The sequence below is a fragment of the Budorcas taxicolor genome, chromosome 7, assembly GCF_023091745.1.
Source record: "Budorcas taxicolor isolate Tak-1 chromosome 7, Takin1.1, whole genome shotgun sequence".
NCBI classification, from domain to species: domain Eukaryota; kingdom Metazoa; phylum Chordata; class Mammalia; order Artiodactyla; family Bovidae; genus Budorcas; species Budorcas taxicolor.
This window is the reverse complement of record NC_068916.1, coordinates 26,225,948-26,249,042: the sequence shown is the minus strand read 5'-3', so window position 1 is coordinate 26,249,042 and position 23,095 is coordinate 26,225,948. Positions and strand designations below refer to the sequence as shown.

Genomic DNA, 23,095 nt, shown 5'->3' with positions numbered 1-23,095 from the left:
AATTAGGAGTTAGGTTTTAGAAATGTTGAAAGTGAGATGTCTGTTAGACATCCTGGTGGAGATGTCAAGAAGGCAACTGAATGAATGAACCTGGATTTCAAGGGAGAAGTCTGCACTGGAAATATGTACTGGGGAGTGGTCAGCATATTGTGTTAGTTGCTCAGTCATGTCCAACCTTTTGCGAGCCCATGGGCTGTAGTCTGCTAGGCTCCTCTGTCCATGGAATTCTCCAGGCAAGAATACTGGAGAGGGTTGCCATTCCCTTCTCCAGGGGATCTTCCTGACCCAGGGGTTGAATCCAGGTCTCCTTCACTGCAAGCAGATTCTTTTACTGTCTGAGCCACCAGGGAAGCCCCAGCATATTAATAATATTTAAATCCCAGAAGCTGGAGCAGCTCACCAAGGGAGTGAATGTGAGCAGAGAAGAGAACAGGCCAATGTTGAGAGTTGAGAGAAAGAAGAAACAACCATCAAAGGAGCCTGAAAAGGAGCAGTGGATGGAATGGGAAGAAAGTCTGGGACCTTAGAATGTCCTGGGAGCCAAGTGAAGAATGCATTTCAAGGAGGGAGTCTTGAATCATGTCCAAAGTTGTTAAGATGAACTGTGACACATGACCACTGGTTACAGTAATGTGGACTCATTAGTGAATTCAGTAAGAGCAGTTTCTGTGGAATGATAGTTCCGAGAGTCTGAATGGAGTGGCTTTAACAAAAAATAGGAAGAAAGGAATTAGAGACAGTGACAATATGGTTTTGCTCTAATGGGGATCAGAGTAATCAAGCAGAAACTAAAGGGTTAAGAGGGCTCAAGATGCAACAAATAACAGCATGTTTGTAAACTATTGGAAATAATCCAGCGGACAAAGAGAAATTGATTGAGAAGCAGTGTAGGAGACAAAGAATTCTCAAAGTCTGCTGTTTCATAGGATATGTTTTTCCTCTCTTTTTTTTTTAGTTGAAATAAGATATTTTGCAGGTTTTCAGAACAGATTGTACTGTTCAGACTGCTTATTCTCAAGAGGACCTTTAAAGGCTATTTTATCTTCTTCAAGTAAAGTTTACATTCCCTAGTTTTGACTTCCTTTAAAAATGTTCAGAAAATGACATTGGGAGGAAATATTTTAAAAGATACATCTTCAATGTTACAGCATAAAGATCTATTAGATGTGGGGTGTGTATGTGTGTGTATGAGTGTGTGCATGTCTGAGAGAAAATTTTGCAATTCTGAACTCTTACTTTATTTCAGCACCACGTCTGGAAATTCAGCATCAAATACACAACAAAGAAACACAAAACCGGTAAGAAAAGAGGTTTTCATGAGTTTCTCTTTTTAAAGCATTACAGTTCATGAAACTGTAACTTCTTTAATTAATGTAGAGATTTTTCTAACATAGTTTCTCTTTGATATTTTACTAGTAAACACTTAAAAAAAAATAAAACATGTACTTTTTCAAGTAGAATGTGTTAAAGTGGGCAGGGTACCAATGAAAGGATGCTGCTGGGCAGGAGGGAAGATGGTATGCAGTGGCTGTAATCACACTTTTCCTTGTGATCTCACACTGCTCTCTGGGGTCCTGCACAAGCATAGACATCCTGGGTTACTTCAAAGTATTTGCTTGTATATGAGGAAACTCTGGAATTTAGACATGAAACAGATTGGGTAACTCATCTTACTTGGTTTGTTTGGGTTTGGGTTTAAATCACAGTCTCTTCCCGATATTCTCAGTTCATTCCCTTTCAAGTCATTCTGGGGCAGCTGGGTCCTTTCTACCTAGTCCCCCTAGAGGCCTCAGGTGACAGTTGGGTAGGTCGGTGTTATAGCTGTGATGAGTTCACGGAGCCTCATTATACTAGCTTTCTATTTTTATGTAAGTTTGAGGATTTCCCTTAAAAAAGAAAAAGAATGAGCTATCTGTACACCTTTGACTCAATTTTAGTAAGGATCCCCTAGACTCTACCCACAGACATTTCTGGAACAACCTTTCCAGCTCTAATGTAAAAAGGCAGTGTGGTAGAGAAGAAAGATTGCAGGACTGGGAATTAGGCTGTAATGATGCCCCAAGTCACTTAAACTCTCCAAGCCTTGTTTTTCATCTGTCAAATGAGGATGATGAGACTTTATAGTCTATTTGATATAAGATGGTTGGGCTATGACAATGGTTGGGAAACTATCTGCAAGTGTACAGTGGTATAGCTGTTGGGAATAGATTCATGTCAAACAGACTACTCTGCGTACCGTGGGACCTTGCCCTTTGGTTTCTCTATTTCTTTCTGGATTCAGCATTCTTCTTTTCTACTCATGACCCACCCCGGCCTCATCAGCTAAGAACATTTGATCTAGTGAGGTACATATTCAGAACCTTACTTCCACAGAATTATTTTTGTTCAGTGTTAACATCTAAGAATTCATTGATTCTGGACCCAGACAGACTGGACATACGTCTCAAACCCACAGAAATTTTCAGGAGGTGGGTTTTTGTTGAAGAACTAAAAGTCAAAGGGAAACTAACTTAGATTAGTAGAATACGATTTTAATGAAGAATTTTTCTACCTCTAGTTATCATTGAATATTCTATTACGACTTTTCAGTGAGTTTTTAACTTATGTAGTAGAGCTATTTACGGTTTTGTTATCCAAAGGAAGAGTGTCCCTCACTGGCGCTATATGAAAACATTTTTTCTCTGGTTAGTTGTAACCCTTGAGCTAGTAGTTTAATTGGAGTTTTGGAAATGGGAGACTTCAGCCTACCAATCTCTGTTGACTGCCTTTTCTCTAACAATGCTAATCAGTTAACACCCTAGAGGTAACCCTCTCACTGGCTGCCTAAGACGCTGAAAAGGACAAGGTGCCAATTACTACATTTAGGATTTCTGCCTAGGGCTCCCAATTAGCTTCCCGGACTTCAGAATCTATCTTCTTTTAATTTACATTTCACATAGTTGAGAGCCCTGGGGGCTTGAAGTATCTGCTTCTGCTTTAGTTACTGAATTTTTACATTCCTAAAAGAATACATTTAGCTTGAGGTAGAGGTTAGGATTAGAGACTTGAAGGCCACTGGATGGTCACGATTGATGCTGCCTCCTCAATGCACAGCCCCCTTCAAATCTTGGAACTCAAAGGATGATTATTTAGCAGACCAGATTCTGCTCTGTACCACAAGGAACCAAACTGTAGGTGGATCTCAGATGCCTCTTTTGAATAGTTGTGGTTAGCTGTGGTAGAGAACACATGGATGAAGGATAAACATGTCTTTAATTCTGTAAAGGTATCTTAAGCACCAAAGCAGGATGAAACACACGCTACCTTTGCGGCACCTGGCCTCTGAACAGTACTTTAACATCTTGACTTTCCTGGAAAACTGTGCATTCTTAGAGTGTTTATTCATCTCTGCAACTAAGTGGCTTCAGTTGTACCCGACTCTATGCAACCCTATGGATCGTAGCCCACCAGGCTCCTCTGTCTGAGGATTCTCCAGGCAAGAATCCTGGAGTGGGCTGCCATGCCCTCCTTCAGGGGATCTTCCCAACCTAGGGATCAAACCCTTGTCTCCTATGTTTCCTGCGGTTTCTTTACCACTAGCACCACCTGGGAAGACCCATGCATCTCTGTGTCCCTGAAAGAAAGTTTGTGATACCAAACGGCATTCACTCAACACCATGTGAAACAGAACGACTGGACTGAGTTCCAGGCAAAGCACTAGGAGACTGGCAGATGGCTGTCTCTCTGAATTGTTACAGCAGCAGGTGGGGGTGGTTTTTTTAGAATCATCACTATCGTACTTTTCTTCTCCTCCTCTTCCATGAATATTGTTATTATCCCCTTAGAAATTAAGAAATGTAGAGTCAAGGAGATTGAGGGAGAGTCCAGCTGTTGAGTGATTGATGAGTCATATGTTAACTGCAGAGCAAGAACATTATGGTATAATCCAGTGAGAATTTACGTAAATCCACTTTTCAGGTGCCAGGTTACCCCTGCTTATCTGGACCATATTAGAATGTTATTTGGAATTGTTGCCTTTGCTCCATTTTAACATCCTCTGACAAAGAACAGCTAGTGCTTATAAATCATCTCATTTGAAATTGTTTAGGAAATAAAAGTTCTACTGCAAGGAGGCGTGACCTGAACCAGATACCTGACTCAGGGTTTCTCCCCGTGAACTATTTCTGAAAACTGTGATACATAGAAACGAACAATGTAAAAACATCACGTGACCTTTGGTTATAGAGAGTGGTACATCCAAAAATGAGAGTGTGGCTATGAATTCATTAATGCTAGAATATGTATGAACTATTTCACTCATTTTACAAAACTAGGCTTATTATAAAACCTCATAAGCCATTTAGGGTTCAAATTGTAATTCAGTGATGACTTCATTAAAGAATTATTAAGAGCCAAAAATATTAAACCACTTAAAAATTTTTTAATTCATAAGGTCAAGTTCATAGCACACCATATAGGAAGTCAACTTTATGAAACAAGCATAAATTAGCTTTCAAAATACTACATTTGACAAACCGGGAAAGACAAGAATGCCTTAAATTGTGTCAAATTGTATAACTTCTATTCTCCTAGTATTAGGTATAACATAGCATTATTTTTGCAGGAAGCATATATTTGGTCACATTTCTGATATATCTAAATTTTAGCATTCTGAAATTGCTTTCAAAAGATTCTTAAGCAAACTTTCAAATCACTAATGAATTACAGTTGTTAAATATTGCTTGTATTTTAAATGAACATTTCAAATGATTTAAAGGAGACATTCTTACTTATCTTGAAATGAGATCAATATAGAATTGCATTTCTATGTATATTTAAATATAAAGATTTGTGGTGTTATAAGAAATAGGTTATTTTACCACTCCAATATGTAAGAAATGATATCTCAGAACTGTCTTAGATTTTGTTTCCTTTCTTTTCCTTTTATTTTTTCCTTTCTTCTTTCTTCCTTTTTCTTTTTTCCTTAAGCAAACTTGACAAATATAATGTGTACAAGTTGATGAGTTTTACCATATGTATACACACGTGAAACCACCATCACAGTCAAGATGACGATCTTTCCATCACTCCCAGAACTTTCTCATGCTTCTTTGTAATCCCTCTTACTCATTCCTTCCCACCTTATTTCCAAGAAAGCGCGTTTCATGTCCTTATGTATTGTTTTGCATTTCCTTGAGCTTTATATAAATAAAGTCATACAATATGCAACTTTTTACTGACTTCTTTCACTCAGCAAAATTGTCTTGAACTTCATCCACCTTTTAGTGTGCATTAATAATTAATTTTTATTGCTAAATAGTATTCCACTGCACTGAATGCACCAGTTTGCTCATGCCTTCACCCACTGACTGGCATTTAGATTATTTCCAGCTTTTGACTTTTTACAAATAAAGCTGCTATGAATGTTCATGTACAAATCTTTGTATGGACATATGCTTTCTTTCTTCTTGGGTAAATCCCTAAGAGTGAAATGGTTGAATCACATGGTAAGCTGTATTTTTAACTTCCTTAACAACTCTCAAACTATTTTTCAAATTTGTAGTATCATTTAACATTCCCACTAGCAGTGTGTGAAAGTTTTAGTTTATTCATATTCTCTCTGATTCTGGTAAGGTTATTAAGTTTAACCATTCCAACAGGTGAGGTGGTATCTCATTGTGGTTTTAATGTTCATTTCCTTAATAACTAATGGTGTTTGAGCACCTTTTCATCTATTTGCCATCCTTCTATCTCATTTGGTGACATAACTATTGAAATGTTTTGTCCAATACAAATTTTTAAGTTGTGTTGTTTGTTTCTTATCATTGGGTTTTGAAAGTTCTTTATACATTCTGCTGCTGCTGCTGCTGCTAAGTCGCTTCAGTCGTGTCCGACTCTGTGCAACCCTATAGATGGCAGCCCACCAGGCTCCCCCGTTCCTGGGAGTCTAGATTCATGTAATTTTTCTGATGTGTGTTTTGCAGGTATTTTCTTCAGTCTATGGTTAGTCTTCTCATTCCCTTAGCAATGTCCTTAGAAGAGCAGAAGTTATTAATTTTGATGAAGTCTAATCTATCAATTTGTACTGTCATGGATCATGCTTTTGTTATCTGATTTAAGAAATCTTTGCCCAAGGTCACAAATATTTTCTTTTTTCTACCAGAAGGTTTATAGTTTTAGGTTTCACATTTGGATCTGTAATTTACTTTGAGTTAATTTTGCCTGAGATGACCAGCAGCTGAGTCTATCACCAGGAATTTTACTTGGATGAAGGCACTCCATTGCTCCAAAGTCATCCCCATTCGTGGGTCAACCTGCGTCCAGTGACTGGTTGATGCAGGGCTGCAAGACCTGGTCCCTTTTTTGAGGGCAATCCTGAAGGGCTGGGCCAACTCGCTAATGGAATCAGCTCAGACCACTGTTGCATTTCTGCTTCTTTTCTTCTGTTGTAAGTGTTGCTTATAAGAGCCATCTCCAATAAGCCCTCTGTAGCCAAATCTCTGAGAGTCTGTAACCCTGGAACTCTAACCCCATAGAATAACACAACCAGAATAAGTCTAACTGAATGAATGAGGTTTTGTGAATGGAAATTCACAAGAAATGCAAAGCATCTCTTGTGCTGTAACTGGGGGCAAGACAAAACATATGAATAGAAACTCTCTAACTTTCATAGTCCTTCAGACAAATCTTTCTCGACATGAGAGATTTAATGAAAATCTGCAAACTTTAAGGAAGTAAAACATTTCATTTAATAAAGCATGGTAGAGCTTCTCTGGTGGCTTAGTGGTAAATGGATCCACCTGTCAATACAGGACACATGGGTTTGATCCCTAATCAGGGAAGATCTCACATGCCTCGGAGCAACTAAAGCTGGTGTGCCACAACTACTGAGCCCGTGCTCTAGAGCCCAGGAGCCACAGCTAATGAGCCCACAGAGTGGGCTAGAGTCTGTACTCCACGAGAGAAGCCACTGCAACGAGAAGCCTGTGCACTGCAGCTAGAGGGTAGCCCCCCACTACCACAACAAAGACAGCAACAAAGACCCAACCACAGCCAAAAGTAAATAAGCTTTTAAAAGCATGGCAATTTCCATGGTTTCAAACTAACAATTGGCTTTTTTCCTCCATAATGAAGATTATAGAAATCAAAACTTTATTTCTAGGGACATCTGCCAGTTTATCTAGATAGTATCCAATATTACCAACATTACTATATCTGATTGGGTAATGTTAGCTCCCCAGTTGCTGGAACATGAGGTGTTAGTCTGAGTTTCTACATACTGTTCAACCTCTCATGCCTCACTTTTATATCGATATCTTGCAAGAAATGAGGCACTGATCCAGGTCAGGCTTTCCTGCTCCTATCCCACTGTTGTCCCTATATAATCATCTCAAAGTTCAGCTAGTTTAATAACCTAAATTCTACAGGTAACAACTTCAACAGAGTGTTCAGGTCGAACAGTACATAGAGAGGTGGTAGCGATGGCATCATTGGTGAGAAATAGTTTTCTTTTTCCTTTGACTACTATCAAGAAATATCAAAACTTCATTAAAGTTTTGGAAGGATATTAGCTGCAATTGGCTAATGGCTTATCTTCATATTATATTTATCTGAATGATTCTTCTTCACAATAGCTGTCCACACTGGGAGGCAGAGGGACACTGTTGATCGTTGTTACTGAGGGGCCTCTGGATGGGAGCCTTGCCTGGGAGCGCCCTCCTGCGATCCAGGCGGGCGGCGTTGGGAGGAGACTGTGCAGCGAGTGCTCAGCCCGAAGTGCAGACACACCATGTCTCCTCCTACTTCATTAGCCAGAGAAGTTACATGGCCAGAAACAACTCCAAGGACTGGGCAAGTGAAATCATGTCATGTGCTAGAAGAATTTTCAGAAATATTTTGGTGGACAAAAATTAGAGCAATACTGGGGACTTCCCTGGTGATCCAGTGGTTAAGAATCCACCTTCCAATGCAAGAGACACGAGTTCAGTTCCAGGTAGGGGAACTAAGGTCTCACATTCTGAGGGGCAACTAAGCCCAGGAGCCAAACTACTGAACCCTTATGCCTAGAGAAGCCCATGCACCAAACAGAAGAGCCCGTGTGCCATAACTAAGAACTGAGGCAGCCCAAAACACACAAACAAATCACAGCAATATAAAGCTAGACATAAATAAGAAAATAATTAAACCTAAGAAAGGAAATGCTATCGTTAGATAAAAATAAAACATTACCTCCTGAACTTTTCATTTTAATAATAAGTTCTCTCCATCTGAAGAGTTAATAGAGAGAGTTAAAAAAGAGTAGTTTAAAATAAGATTGGCCAAAGAACTAGGAAGTGTCCTTTACAAAACGCTCTTCCATAAGCAGTTAGGCAAGGCGACCTGTTTTGTTTTTAATTTTTCTAACAGAGTAAATGTATAAGAAACAAAAGGTCCTGTTTTTGCATGCAAATGTGTTCCTTTTAAAAAATGTCAACAGGCAAAGAAATTTACCAAACACGTGGCACTGAAACAGATTGTTTACAGATAGACTGGTTTCCACAATGTCCCCAAGAAGCATCAGTGGCGCAAAGGACCTCTGTAAACTGAAGTATTTGAGTGTCTGCAAATTTGTTTCATCAGATGCCCATGACATTTTTTTCTCTATTTGGCTTCTTCAAATGGCAAAAAGTTCCAAACAACAGGCATTATTTTGGGAGAAAACATGGTAATTTGTGCTGACTTTTTTTTTTTTTTTTCTGTGAGAGTGGAAATGTTAAGAAGTATGTGTATACACACAACAGGAAGTTTTGAAATGTAGAAAGGGGACAGAAGTTAAATATATATATATATGAGTATATAAAGGTTAAATATATTAGTTGAATTTAAGGGTTACTCTGAATAAATACTCTGGATAAACTCAAGTTTCACGTATGTGTCCTCAATCGTGTTTGACTCTTTGTGATCCCATGGACTGTAGCCCCCCAGGCTCCTCAGTCAATGGAATTTTCCAGGCAAGAATACTGGAGTGGGTTGCAATTTCTTCCTCTAGAGGATCTTCCTCACCCAGGGATAGAACCCATGTCTCTTGTGTTTCCTGCAGGCAGATTCTTTACCACTGTGCCACCTAGAAAGCCCAAGTTTCATGTATAATTTGCTCATTTTCTGAAAGCTGAGTGTTCAGATCAGAGGAAGACAGGGCAAGGGGAAAATGTGCTCTGGGGACCATGGAATCAATCAGTCTGACTATGAGAGCACACTTCAACTGCTGTCATCTGAAGAAAAATACTTCCCCAAATTTCTAGATTTCCTTGAGAGAGACTATCCCCTGAAGGGTTCAAGTCAGTTATTCAATCTAGGAATCAGTCTCCCTTTGGGAGGCTGACTTTGGATGCTTGGAGAGAAGTTGGCAGGGAGTGGGGTGACCTGGGGATGAGAAGCACAAGGATGCAGGCTCTCAGGGATAAAGTCTGGCCTCTGGCTGCCCTCAGTCTCATCAGGAAAGTTGGATAACATCAGCTTAATTTGTTTTGATGGTTTTGTAAACTGAAATTTGCTGCTGGGAATAATAGCTCCAGGTCATCATGTCAATAGCTGAGCTGTTTAATTTAGGTAAGGTATCAGAGTGAATCAGTTATTTCAAAATATGTCTAATAATTTGAATCAAAGTGATGTATTATCTGTACTTAATGAGGTTCAGAGAAATGGAATGTTTCTCCAAGTTTTGATTAGATTTTGCTTCTGCAAAAACTTCACTCTCCTCTCAAAGTTATGCATTAATGCACAAAGATGAAAAGATAGTTGAGTCTCCAGAAATTCTATATCTCATAAGAAAGTGTACCACTATTCTAACCCACATAAGAAGTATTTATAAATATTCAAAATAAGTATTAGTACATATTTGCAGCATCTATTACAATATAATATCCTTCATATATTAAGGTCTCATATAAATCAATGAGGAAAAGATTAGCCCTTAAATTGAAAATGGACAAAGGACAAAATTTCTAATTTATAAAGAAGACATACAAATACCCAATAAGATATCCAAATGGAGACAAAGAAATAAAAACATCTTTAGATATCATGTTTACCTGTAAGTTTGACAGACATAGAAAGTATTGAAAATATCATATTGTCAAGGGTGTAAGAAAAGGCTGATTCTCATGTCGCAGGTGGGAGGATGAAATTGGAGGATGTAATCTGAAATATGTGTCAAGTATATAATCTTTAAAATCCAGTAACCACTTTTTCTCTTTATACTATTAGAAAAACAAGGTCACAAAGATACACATATATGCTTATTACAGGTTTGACGAATAGTGGGGAAAACTGCCTGTGCACATAGTAAAATTTATTGTGAATGTTCAAAGTTACGATAGCTTTTAAAGTTAAAATTTGAGGGAAATGACATTATTATTCAAATATAGATACCTATGAAATTCTATTAACTTAAAATGATAGGAATTTAACCACGTATAACCATGTATAGTATGAATGTTTTATATGTTATTCGTCTTCAAGTACACACACACACAAGCCTAGAAGAGTATACACCAAATACGGTGTCAGGAGAAGGCAGTGGCAGCCCACTCCAGCACTCTTGCCTGGAGAATCCCATGGACGGAGGAGCCTGGTGGGCTGCAGTCCATAGGGTCGCTAACAGTCCGACACGACTGAGCGACTTCACTTTCACTTTCATGCATTGGAGAAGGAAATGGCAATCCACGCCAGTGTTCTTGCCTGGAGAATCCCAGGGATGGGGGAGCCTGGTGGGCTGCTGTCTATGGGGTCGCACAGAGTCAGACACGACTGAAGCGACTTAGCAGCAGCAGCAGTAGCAGCGGTGTCTAAGTCTGCTCAGGCTGCCAGAACAAAATACCACAGCCTGGGTGGCTTCAAACACAGACACTGATTTCTCACAATCCTAGAGGCTGGAAAGTCAGGGATGAAGGTACTAGCATGGTTGGGTTCAGTTCAGGCCTTCTTCAGCGATCAATGCAAAGAAATAGAGGAAAACAACAGAATGGGAAAGACTAGAGATGTCTTCAAGAAAATGAGAGCTACCAAGGGAACATTTCATGCAAAGATGGGCTCGATAAAGGACAGAAATGGTCTGGACATAACAGAAGCAGAAGATATAAAGAAGAGGTGGCAAGAATACATGGAAGAACTGTACAAAAGAGGTCTTCATGACCCAGATAATCACGATGGTGTGATCACTCATCTAGAGCCAGACATCCTGGAATGTGAAGTCAAGTGGGCCTTAGAAAGCATCACTACGAACAAAGCTAGTGGAGGTGATGGAATTCCAGTTGAGCTATTTCAAATCCTGAAAGATGATGCTGTGAAAGTGCTGCACTCAATATGCCAGCAAATTTGGAAAACTCAGCAGTGGCCACAGGACTGGAAAAGGTGACTTTTCATTCCAATCCCAAAGAAAGGCGATGCCAAAGAGTGCTCAAACTACTGCACAAGTGCACTCATCTCACATGCTAGTAAAGTAATGCTCAAAATTCTCCAAGCCAGGCTTCAGCAATACATGAACTGTGAACTCCCTGATGTTCAAGCTGGTTTTAGAAAAGGCAGAGGAACCAGAGATCAAATTGCCAACATCCGCTGGATTATGGAAAAAGCAAGAGAGTTCCAGAAAAACATTATTTCTGCTTCATTGACTATGCCAAAGCCTCTGACTGTGTGGATCACAATAAACTGTGGAAAATTCTGAAAGAGATGGGAATACCAGACCACCTGACCTGCCTCTTGAGAAATCTGTATGCAGGTCAGGAAGCAACAGTTAGAACTGAACATGGAACAACAGACTGGTTCCAAATAGGAAAAGGAGTACGTCAAGGCTGTATATTGTCACCCTGCTTATTTAACTTCTATGCAGACTACATCATGAGAAATGCTGGACTGGAAGAAGCACAAGCTGGAATCAAGATGGCCGGGAGAAATATCAATAACCTCAGGTATGCAGATGACACCACCCTTATGGCAGAAAGTGAAAAGGAACTAAAAAGCCTCATGATGAAAGTGAAAGAGGAGAGCAAAAAAGTTGGCTTAAAGCTCAACATTCAGAAAACTAAGATCATGGCATCTGGTCCCATCACTCCATGGGAAATAGATGGAGAAACAGTGGAAATAGTGTCAGACTTTATTTTGGGGGGCTCCAAAATCACTGTAGATGGTGATTGCAGCCATGAAATTAAAAGACACTTACTCCTTGGAAGAGAAGTTATGACCAACCTAGATAGCATATTCAAAACTTGGTTGGGTACTAGCTTGCAAATAGTTGCCTTGTTGCTATATCCTCACATGGGTGAAAAGGGGAAGGAAGGGAGAGAAGATAACAGAAAGATGGAGTTCTCTGATTTCATCTTACAAGGGCACTAATCACATCATAAGGACACCACTCTGATGACTTCATTGAAATCTAATGACCTCCCAGAGGCCCCATGTCCTAATACTCTTACATTGTGTGTTCCAGCTTCAACATATGAATTTGAGGGAGCCTGGAACACACACCTTCAGTTCATAATAAAATGTGGCAACTTCTGGGTGGTAAAATTCTGGATGATTTTCATTTTCATTTTTATATCTTTTATATTATCTCAATTTGGGGGACATAGTATATTGAAAATTCATGGCCCAGTGATGTCACTCAATACCTGTCTTTTTCCTATCTCCTTTCTCATCTCTGTAATATTGGAGTCCACTTATCTGAGTATCTGTCCTCCCTTTCTCAACTTTTTTCACATTATGAGCTCCTGGAGGGTAGAAAATTTGATGAATTTGGCTTTATCTCTAGGCTTTAGCTCTGGACCTTACCTATCAACGGCAGTTAGTCAATACATGAATGATTCTCATGTGTTTGTTATTGAATAGCTGGTCACATTTTTCAGTTAGGGAAGAAAATGTTCTTGAATCATATATTTAATGCAAAGGAAAATTAAACTGTAAGATATTTTAAAATTAGATGGAGTTCAGAAACATTCTTTGGAAAAAAGTAAGTCCTGTTTTGCCTGCCTCAAATGCCTAAGGAAAATGCTATAAATTCTAGAACAGTCTGCTTTCCCTAGGGGCTATTTCTACTTGGAATCTTTCTTAAAATAGAAACATCTATGTCCGTGGTGGTAACTATATTCTGAATCTTATTAATTTTTCTAATTCTGAGTGAAGCTGCATTTGGCCTTTTGCCTTCAAATGTGTTCTTACATTCTTTTCTGACAATTATGTTCTGAAAATCTATAAAAAGTCTCCCATAATAACTTTCTTTGTGACTGCTTAACATGTAATGCTGAGATCTGAATGGTCCCATTTCAGAACTGCTTTGTGGCAAAAACAAGCAGTCTAGTACCCATAAGGTAACTTTCAAATTACTCAAGTTCTTAACCCTCAGTATACTAGGAAAATAATCATCATTACTGACCATTTGGATTATATAAACTCATCTAAATTTTTTTTCATTTTTTAAGTTATTTTCAAATCATTGACAGAAGAATAAAGGCATAGGTTGAAAAAAATGAATCTCATTAGAAATTTTAATCAGAATTTAAACACAGCAAATCTACCTATTACCAAGTAAAACTTTTGACACATCACTGTTATAAAATACAGCAGAATACTGTCACACATTTCCTTAACAAAGTAGGGAAGTCCAAGTTCTGTCACAAAATTCTGTGTGATATAGCCTGTCCTGTATGAGAATCTCCTTTTTTGTCTTTAGAGGTGTGTGTTTCATTTACTGATTCATGACCGAGGACGTTCACCTACGTCTCTCGGAAATCATGATCTAAAGATGTTTAGTCTGTTTCACTTACATGATTGATTCCACCACTTAGAGCTGCATTGTCTTACAGAAATATATAATTTAAAAGTCAAATATCTAATTTAAAATTTTCTAGTAGCCACATTAAAGTTTTTAAATAAAAAGGTAAATAAACTGTAATACGATATCTTCTCTAGGGCTTCCCCAGGGGCTTAGGGGTAAAGAATCTGCCTACAGTGCAGAAGATGTGGGAGATGAAGTTTCAATCTCTGGGTCGGAAGATCCCTGGAGAAGAAAACGGCAATGGAATGGCTTGAAGTGGGTTGAAATAAAATGGAAATGGCAACCCACAGCCAGGTCTCCTGCATTGCAGGCAGTCTCCTGTGTTGTAGGTAGATTTTTTACTGACTGAGCCAGCAGGGAAGAGGCAACTACATGATGCCAATGCCACCACTAATACTAAGAGTTTCTGATCCTTATGGTCAAGAGCTCAGGCTCTTTCCTTAGTTGTAAGTTCCCAGGAGCTATACCACAGAAACATAAAATCTAGAGCTTAAAAAGATGATTAAAAAAATAATAATAAAACAAAGCAACTTCCCTCTATGGGTCAAGCATTATGCTAAGCATTTTTCCACATGACCACATTTAATCACCATGGCAGCCCTCAGTGAGTTAGCATTTCCTCCATTTTTTACAGAGGAGGAAGTGGAGGCTCAGAATAATTAAATTACTTACTTAAAGTCAAACAAACAAGTAATCAGTTAGATTCACACTTGAAACCAACAGAACCCATTCCAGTTAGTATTCAGGAGAAAATGGATTTCAGAGGATGCCTAGGAGAGTGGAGATCCAACCAGTCCATTTTGAAGGAGCTCAGCCCTGGGATTTCTTTGGAAGGAATGATGCTAAAGCTGAAACTCCAGTACTTTGGCCACCTCATGCAAAGAGTTGATTCATTGGAAAAGACTCTGATGCTGGGACGGATTGGGGGCAGGAGGAGAAGAGGACGACAGAGGATGAGATGGCTGGATGGCATCATTGACTCGATGGATGTGAGTCTGAGTGAACTACGAGAGTTGGTGATGGACAGGGAGGCCTGGCGTGCTGCGATTCATGGGGTCGCAAAGAGTCGGACACGACTGAGCGACTGAACTGAACTGAACTGAGAAGAGTCAGAATCGGTCTTGGAGACTGCACCGAACTTCCCTGTCAGATTCTGGTAGAGAACCTATTACTGCTGCCACTGGGCAAAGGCCCCACAGCCCCTCCTACTTCCTCTAAGATGTTACTTCTTTTTTTTTTTTTTTTAAGGTTTTTTTTGATGTGCACCATTTTTAAATATCTTTACTGAATTTGTTACAATATTGTTTCTGTTTTGTTTTGGCTTTTTGGCTGCGAGGCATGTGGGATGTTAGCTCCCCTACCTGGAATCAAATCTGCACTTCCTGAATTGGAAAGTGAAGTTCTTAACCACTGGACTGCTAGGGAATTCCCTGAGATGTTGCTCCTAAGTCTCCTGTCACCGCAGCCTCCAAAAACAGAACGACCCTGCTCACCCAGCCAGATTCCATTCTGTTTGGTACCTTTCACATCACTCTCATTTATGCTGAATCCTCAAGCTGCTGTGTCAGATTTGGGGAGCCTAAGTCACATGCCTACAATGGGGCATGGAGGGGCAAAGGAGGCTGGAGAGGGAGCTCCTGGCTCATTCTTTGGGGAGATGGGGTTCATGACGTGGGAAATACTCCAGAGAAAGACATGGCATGACAAATGGCCACTGCAGAGTGCAAGGTGAATTAGATGTAATGATCTCATCATTTCACAAGCAACTGAGTCCCACCGAGCAAGCTCTGCCATCTTCTCTGATATCTGGCCATGCCTCTTAGTAATATTTTGACTGGGAGACCTTAAAAGAAGTGGAAATTTACAGCAAAAGAGAGCTCTCTCATCTGTCCTCTGCTTTCCTTATCACAATGGAATGTACTATGGAAATTGTGGCTACACTTTTATCTGATCCAAAAGGATGCATAACACATTTCTCCTTCAGATCTTGGTGAAGAGGGGAGTCTGAGCAAATGCCAGGCTGGGTTGAAGGAGGGGGAGCCTGATCATGGAAAAGGTTTCTCATGGAACATCAAGTTCAACTAAGGATTTCTTTGCTAGGTTTTGGAAACAGCATCATTAGAGTTTTCAAGTTTTTAATCACTGAAAGTTAACTTAAAAATTTTTTTCTAAAAGTTTACTTATTTGGAGTCTAAAATTCACTGGTAGACAAAAGATTACCTTCACTTTGAACAATGTCAATCATAAATCATTTGCGGTTGACTATATACAGAATAGAAAAAATTTATTCACAAAACTAAATTTGAAAAACTTCAATTTGGGCAATAAAATTCTATCACCTTCCACATAAGCTGAGCTGAAAATCCTTCTTACAGGCATTTACATTTACTGAAACACTGGGATACACTGGGAGGATGAAAACATTGTTGGCCAACATACCTAAATATTCAAAATCCAGTTGGAAATGATGTCTGAGAAAATAAATAATCCTGTCACTAAAAACTAAGTTGTGCAAAGCATTATCCTTACAAACAAGGGAAGTATTTGCATTATTAAATGTCCCACTAAATCAAAATTTAAGACAAATAATATTCGGTAAATGTTTTAAACTAAAGGAATCAAATCTTTTCCTTCACAAGAGTATTTTGCTATGCTTTTTCCTTTTCTTAAATTTCACAGTTTTTATTATGTGCAATCTTTTTTGCAGTTCTTTGTCACAACAATATTAATCACAATTAATACTAATTCCTTCATGCCATAACTTAACTGCTCTATACATTTATGTTATTTAAAATTTTATCTGTGATAAATATATATAACATAGAATTGATCATTTTAAGCATTATTAATTTACAGTTAAGTAGTGTAAGGCATGTTCATGTTTTTGTGCAAATGATACGCAGAACTTTTAATTTTGCAAATCCAAAACTCTATACCTACCTATTAAATAGCAATTCCTCATTTCATCCTCTCCTTTATTTTTTAAAAAAATTAAAATCATTTTTTTGGAACCTAATCAAACTTAAAAACTTTTTCACAGCAAAGGAAAACACAAACAAAATGAAAACACAGCCCACAGAATGGGAGAAAATATTTATAAATGAAGCAATCAATAAGGGATTAATCTCTAAAATTTACAAACAGCTTATGCAGCTTAATATCAAAGAAACAAACAATTCAATCAAAAAAATGGGCAGACGATCTAAATAGACATGTCTCCGAAGAAGACATACAGGTAGCCAAAAAGCACATGAAAAGATGTTCAGCATCACTAATTACTAAAGAAATGCAGATCAAAACTATAATGAGGTATCACCTCACACCAGTCAGAATGGCCATTATCAAAAACACAAGTTACGAATGCTGGATATAGTGTGGAGAAAAGGGAAATCTCCTTGGTGGGAATGTAAATAGGTACAGCCACTACAGAGAACAATGTGGAGGCTCCTTAAAAAAACTAACAGAAGAGCTACCATATGATCCAGCCATCCCACTCCTGGGCATATATCCAGAGAAACCATAGTTAGAAAAGATAACATACACCCCGATGTTCATTGCAACCTTCAAGCAACCTTCAAGTTCATCAGCAGAAGAATGGGTAGAGAAGACGTGCTACATATATACAATGGAATACTCCTCAGCCATAAAAAAGAAAAAAAATACCCATTTGCAGCAACATGATAGACTGAAACAAATTTATGGTTACCAAGAAGGGAAGTTAGGGGTGGGATGAACTGGGAGACTGGTGCTGATGTATATACACTACTATATACAAAATAGACAACTAATAATGATCTACTGTATAGCACAGGGAACTCTTCTCAATACTCTGTAGTGACCTATATGGGAAAAGAACTTAAAAAAGAGTGGATGTATGTAAAACTGATTCATTTTACTGTACACCCAAAACTTACACAGTATTGTGAATAAACTATACTCTGCTGTTGCTGCTAAGTCGCTTCAGTTGTTTCTGACCTTGTGTGACCCCAGAGATGGCAGCCCACCAGGCTCCGCCATCCCTGGGATTCTCTAGGCAAGAACACTAGAGTGGGTTGCCATTTCCTTCTCCAGTGCAGGAAAGTGAAAAGTGAAAGAAGTCGCTCAGTTGTGTCTGACTCTTTGCAGCTCCATGGACTGCAGCCTACCAGGCTCTTCCGTCCATGGGTTTTTCCAGGAAAGAGTACTGGAGTGGGGTGCCATTGCCTTCTCCAAAACTATACTCTAGTAAAAATTAATTAGTAAAAAAAGATATCAGCAAATGTTATAAACATTGAAGCAATTTGAAAAATGGGTCAGGGTATCCATAGACAGAGGGGGAAATTATGTTTTAAAGTCTCTGAAAACATTCTACTAATGTTTTGGTAGAATTCCAGTTGAGCTGTTTCAAATCCTGAAAGATGATGCTGTGAAAGTGCTGCACTCAATATGCCAGCAAATTTGGAAAACTCAACAGTGGCCACAGGACTGGAAAAGGTCAGTTTTCATTCCAATCCCAAAGAAAGGCAATGCCAAAGAATGCTCAAACTACCACACAATTGCACTCATCTCACATGCTAGTAAAGTAATGCTCAAAATTCTCCAAGCCAGGCTTCAGCAATATGTGAACCATGAACTCCCTGATGTTCAAGCTGGTTTTAGAAAAGGCAGAGGAACCAGAGATCAAATTGCCAACATCGCTGGATCATCGAAAAAGCAAGAGAGTTCCAGAAAAACATTATTTCTGCTTTATTGACTATGCCAAAGCCTCTGACTGTGTGGATCACAATAAACTGTGGAAAATTCTGAAAGAGATTGGAATACCGGATCAGCTAACCTTCCTCTTGAGAAATCTGTATGCAGGTCAGTAAGCAACAGCTAGAACTGGACATGATGTGAGAGTTGGACTGTGAAGAAGGCTGAGAGCCGAAGAATTGATGCTTTTGAACTGTGGTGTTGGAGAAGACTCTTGAGAGTCCCTTGGACTGCAAGCAGATCCAACAAGTCCATTCTGAAGGAGATCAACCCTGGGATTTCTTTGGAAGGAATGATGCTGAAGCTGAAACTCCAGTACTTTGGCCACCTCATGCAAAGCGTTGAATCATTGGAAAAGAGTCTGATGCTGGGAGGGATTGGGGGCAGGAGGAGAAGGGGACGACAGAGGATGAGATGGCTGGATGGCATTATGGATTCGATGGACGTGAGTCTGAGTGAACTCTGGGAGTTGGTGATGGACAGGGAGGCCTGGCGTGCTGCGATTCATGGGGTCACAAAGAGTCGGACACGATTGAGTGACTGAACTGAACTGAATGTTTTGGTAGATGCTTATGGCATGGATAAAACTCAAGACAAATTGTTCATAAAACTACACAATACATAATGTTTTAATACCTACAAACATCAGAAATACATTCATTCTCATTAGCAAGTGCTAATGAATGAAGAATAATCAAAGTTACAGTTCTCAAGATATTTCCTATATACCTTGATTATTAACCAAGATTCACAGAAAATACCCAGTGCTCCTTGTTTTTCTTTCAGCAAATTCTTACACTAATTCAGAATTACTCTCCCTGCTCCCAGTGATTTCAGAACAAACCCAGTCTAAATTGATTTATTGGGGAAGATCAATCAGCAGATGTTTGGCAAGCAGAAGGTACAATGTGCACTGGCCCACCTTGCTCGTGCAAAAAAGACAAAATAAGACAATGTACACAAAGCTGTTGACTTTAGCCCTAGGGTTTCAAAGATACTATCTCGTCTGAAGACATGAACTCATTATTAATGCTTAACAGCTGGTTTCATCTCTGATGTTGAAAAAATGCTTTTTCCCTCTGACAGTAAAAGAACTGGAAAGAAAAGCCATTATAAATATAAGATGAATCACATGAAAGCTCTATGAAAACTTACTTATTCCCAGAACAAAGAAATTCACATCAATGGCAAAAAAACTGAAAAAGTTTATCAGTTATGTTTGCTGTTTGTGGCAGACCCTATTAGCTGCCTACCCAACCTCTCTTATCACCTCTTCCTTGCTGATAAAATATTTATTTGGTTGTTTATAATGAACTTGAGTCCAAGACATAATCATGATTTATACAGAAAAAAAAAAATCACGTTTAACAGCAAATCACCTTGCTACATCCTTTCTCTTTTTCTATTATGAAAGAAATATATTCTCATTATTAAAATCTTTACTTCACAGTCAGCATGACAGGTATACTAGTGTGGCTCAGTTACAAGAACCAGGCTTCCCTGGGAGTGTATTTTACTTGCTCTACTGTCCAAAGAGAAGAGCCATCCCAATTTTTTTGAGTCTGGGGCATGTCTCTAGGAACAGCAGATTATTCGCTTGTTCATCTGCATGAGTTACCATAGAGGCGACAATAACATATTCGTACCCTCGTTCATTAACATTTGGTATTTTATTTTAGAATATAAAGTAGAGGTGCTGGAATACACTATTTCCTCTAAATGAAGAATTTATAATTTGGGTTACACAAGTAGCATTGAGAAAAACATTTAAGCAACTTGAAAGTAAATGCGAAATTGTGTGCTTATCGTGTGTGTGTGTGTGTGTGTGTGTGTGTGTGTGTGTGTGTGTGTGCAAGCATGTACAAAGGCTTTTTTTTTTTTTTTCTGGTAAGGAAACTGATAGGTATCATTTGTTAGTCAAAGAGGTCTGTGATACCCAAAGTTTTAAGAAATCCACGCATGAAAATCAAAATGCCAGAGGGCTGTTTAAAGTCACAGAACACATTCTGTAGTATAACATGAACCCAAATTCAGGTCTCCTGTAACCCAGAACCTGTTTTACTGCTAACTTTAATTTAAATGACGAAAGATACAGACTATTGACTAGGTCCCTTTGGTCCTCTAATACTACCCGTTCACAGTCTGTGAGAACTTATCAAGCAGTATTGCCTGAGATAGACCTCGGGTATTTGAAAATAGGTTAGAACTTCTGTTACCTCCTTCTAACATCTACTAGAATCCTCATCAAGGAGAAAAGAACAGGCCCCAAAGCACAGAGTAATATATTGTGAGCGAGCATAAAAATGTTCAATTAACCAAAATTTTGACATGCATTTTCACATAAAACTAAATCCAGGACTTTTGTATTGGAGAGAAATTCTAAACTGAGTATCTGGTGAGGGTGTTAATCCTGAATGTCTGGTTACAACCTATTTCCCCATTGCTTAGCACAGTACCTGGCAAATGGTGAGCCCTCAGTAAATATTTTTTGAACTTAAATGAATTGAATCACTTTCAGTTGAACTAAAATTAGCTGGCCTATTAAGAGTTTTAGGTAAGCCATTATTTAAAGTTATATTTATGAAGCTATCATATGTTATACAGCCATTTCTCTTTAACTTTCGTGCCAACAATCTTTTTACAAATTAAAACCTGAATCAACGATTCCTTTCAAATACCTTTTCCTTCTGCTCTATCGGTGATGCTATGGAAATGGAAAAGGAGTTGACCTTTCACAGGTTGTAAAGGTCGATCTTGTAAAAGGTCGACCTTTACAAGTGTGGGGCCTTGTCCAGAGTAACGGTATCTTGGAACTGTGCTAAAGTGACTTGATATTGAATTCAAGTCCATCTTGGACTTAGTCCAGGGAAATTCAGGGAACATAGTTCTGGAATAGCCACCTGACAAAACATTCAATGTATAATTTATCAGAGGTCACTTAGATAGAAGGTCTCTATGCTTTTAGATTTTATAAACCCCCGCAGTAAGAATTTCCATCAAAAAATAATTGGTTAGTTCTTGTAGGACTGCCAATTTTTCAGTTATTTTTTTCAAGAAAAAAAAAAACAAACCAGTAAAACACAGTAATTCCCATGTACTATCACTGCCATTTGTTAAAGATACGTCTTCTTAACACAAACATATATGAATGATCATAATCTCAGAATAAAGGACAGTCCTCTAAATAGAATAAACCTGGCTTCATGAAAAATTCACAATGTCCTTTTCAAAAGTTTGCTTTCATCCTTTTCTTGCTGACTGGTAAAAATGTTGTCACAAATCAACACTGATGTATGGGCTGGCATTGGGGAACCGCTAACAGAATTAGACCCTTTCGGCCTGAAAGTTCTTTGTTGCTCGCTCCATATCCACTCTCCACCCTTCCCCCACTTGCTCTTTCCAGGGAGTTGGTCTCTCTGGACTTGCTGTTGAGGTTTTCTTGCCCTCTGCTTTCTCATTGGGTTCAGCTCAAGGAACATCTAGACAGAAGTACGGCAGGTGAGAGGAGAGGAGGGTCAGGCTATTTATTCCACTGGTCCACCCACCACCACTGCCTGGACACAGGTTGGCAGCAGCTGTATTTCTCTGCCCAAGACCTCAGTGTATAGGATGGCCCTCCCTGCAAGCTCTCTTTCTAGATCCTGTGACAACATTCCTACAATACCTCTTCCCCTATTCTTCAGGTCAAGGTAAGACAAAGAGTCTCTTCGCATCTGGGTAAGGGTGGGCGGGCGGTGGGTGGAGGGGCTGTCTTTCCATCCTTGGTTGACACCCTTACCTGTACTCTCACCATTCCTTTCATCAAACTGCCCTCGATCTCTTTAACTATGTTTCCTTCTGAAACCCGACCAATGCACTTAAAGATGAAAAAACTAAAGCCTCAAGAATGGGCTTCTCTGGTGGAGACCCTGAGTCAGGAAGATGCCCTGGAGAAGGAAATGGCAACCTACTCCAGTATTCTTGCCTGGAGAATCCCATGGACAGAGGAACCTGGTGGTCTACAGTCCACGACATCGCAAAAAGTTGGACATGACTTAGCAACTACAGAAGTGAAGCCCCAGAGTCATATAGCCTGGGTCACACAGTGAATCAGGTTAGGTCTACAACTCCAGTGTGACCTTCCAGATTCCAGGCAGAGTTCCCCTTAGTCACTGCTCATCCGTCATCCTCCCTTGACCATCTCCTCTTAGGTCACAGAGATGAGCACTTCCTAGAAACTCTTTCCACCAGGCTTGGACAATAGATGTAGTTGGTTCATGTTTCAAATACAAATATTTTGTTCAGTGATAAATGACACAACCTCAACCACAGAGAAATACTGTTTTCACTTTCTAGTTGGAATCAGGAAAACTGAATTGTTAAATGGTGGCCTAAATAGAAACTGGCAATTTAGCCTAAGAAGCTATTGCAAAAGCTAAGCACAGAAAGGCATGAGAGGGACCAGCTTTCCACTGTAAAATGAATTCTGATGACTAGAGATTGAGGGAGGAGTGGAAAAAATCTGCCTGGAGGTAAAGGGCTGAGTTGGGGGCCTGAGGGAAGACTTTAATATACGTGAGAAATATAAGCAGGTCC

The 23,095-nt window shown here is 39.2% G+C and overlaps 1 protein-coding gene across 1 annotated transcript in view; it reads left to right on the top strand.

The window, feature by feature from the left end:
* Positions 1–1,187: 1,187 nt before the first annotated feature.
* Positions 1,188–23,095, top strand: part of CCDC192 (coiled-coil domain containing 192) — a 203,830-nt gene continuing 181,922 nt past the window's right edge. Inside the window, exon 1 of the mRNA XM_052644325.1 lies at positions 1,188–1,298. Within this exon, the coding sequence (XP_052500285.1) occupies positions 1,188–1,298 (111 nt within the window). The remainder of the gene's footprint in view (positions 1,299–23,095) is intronic.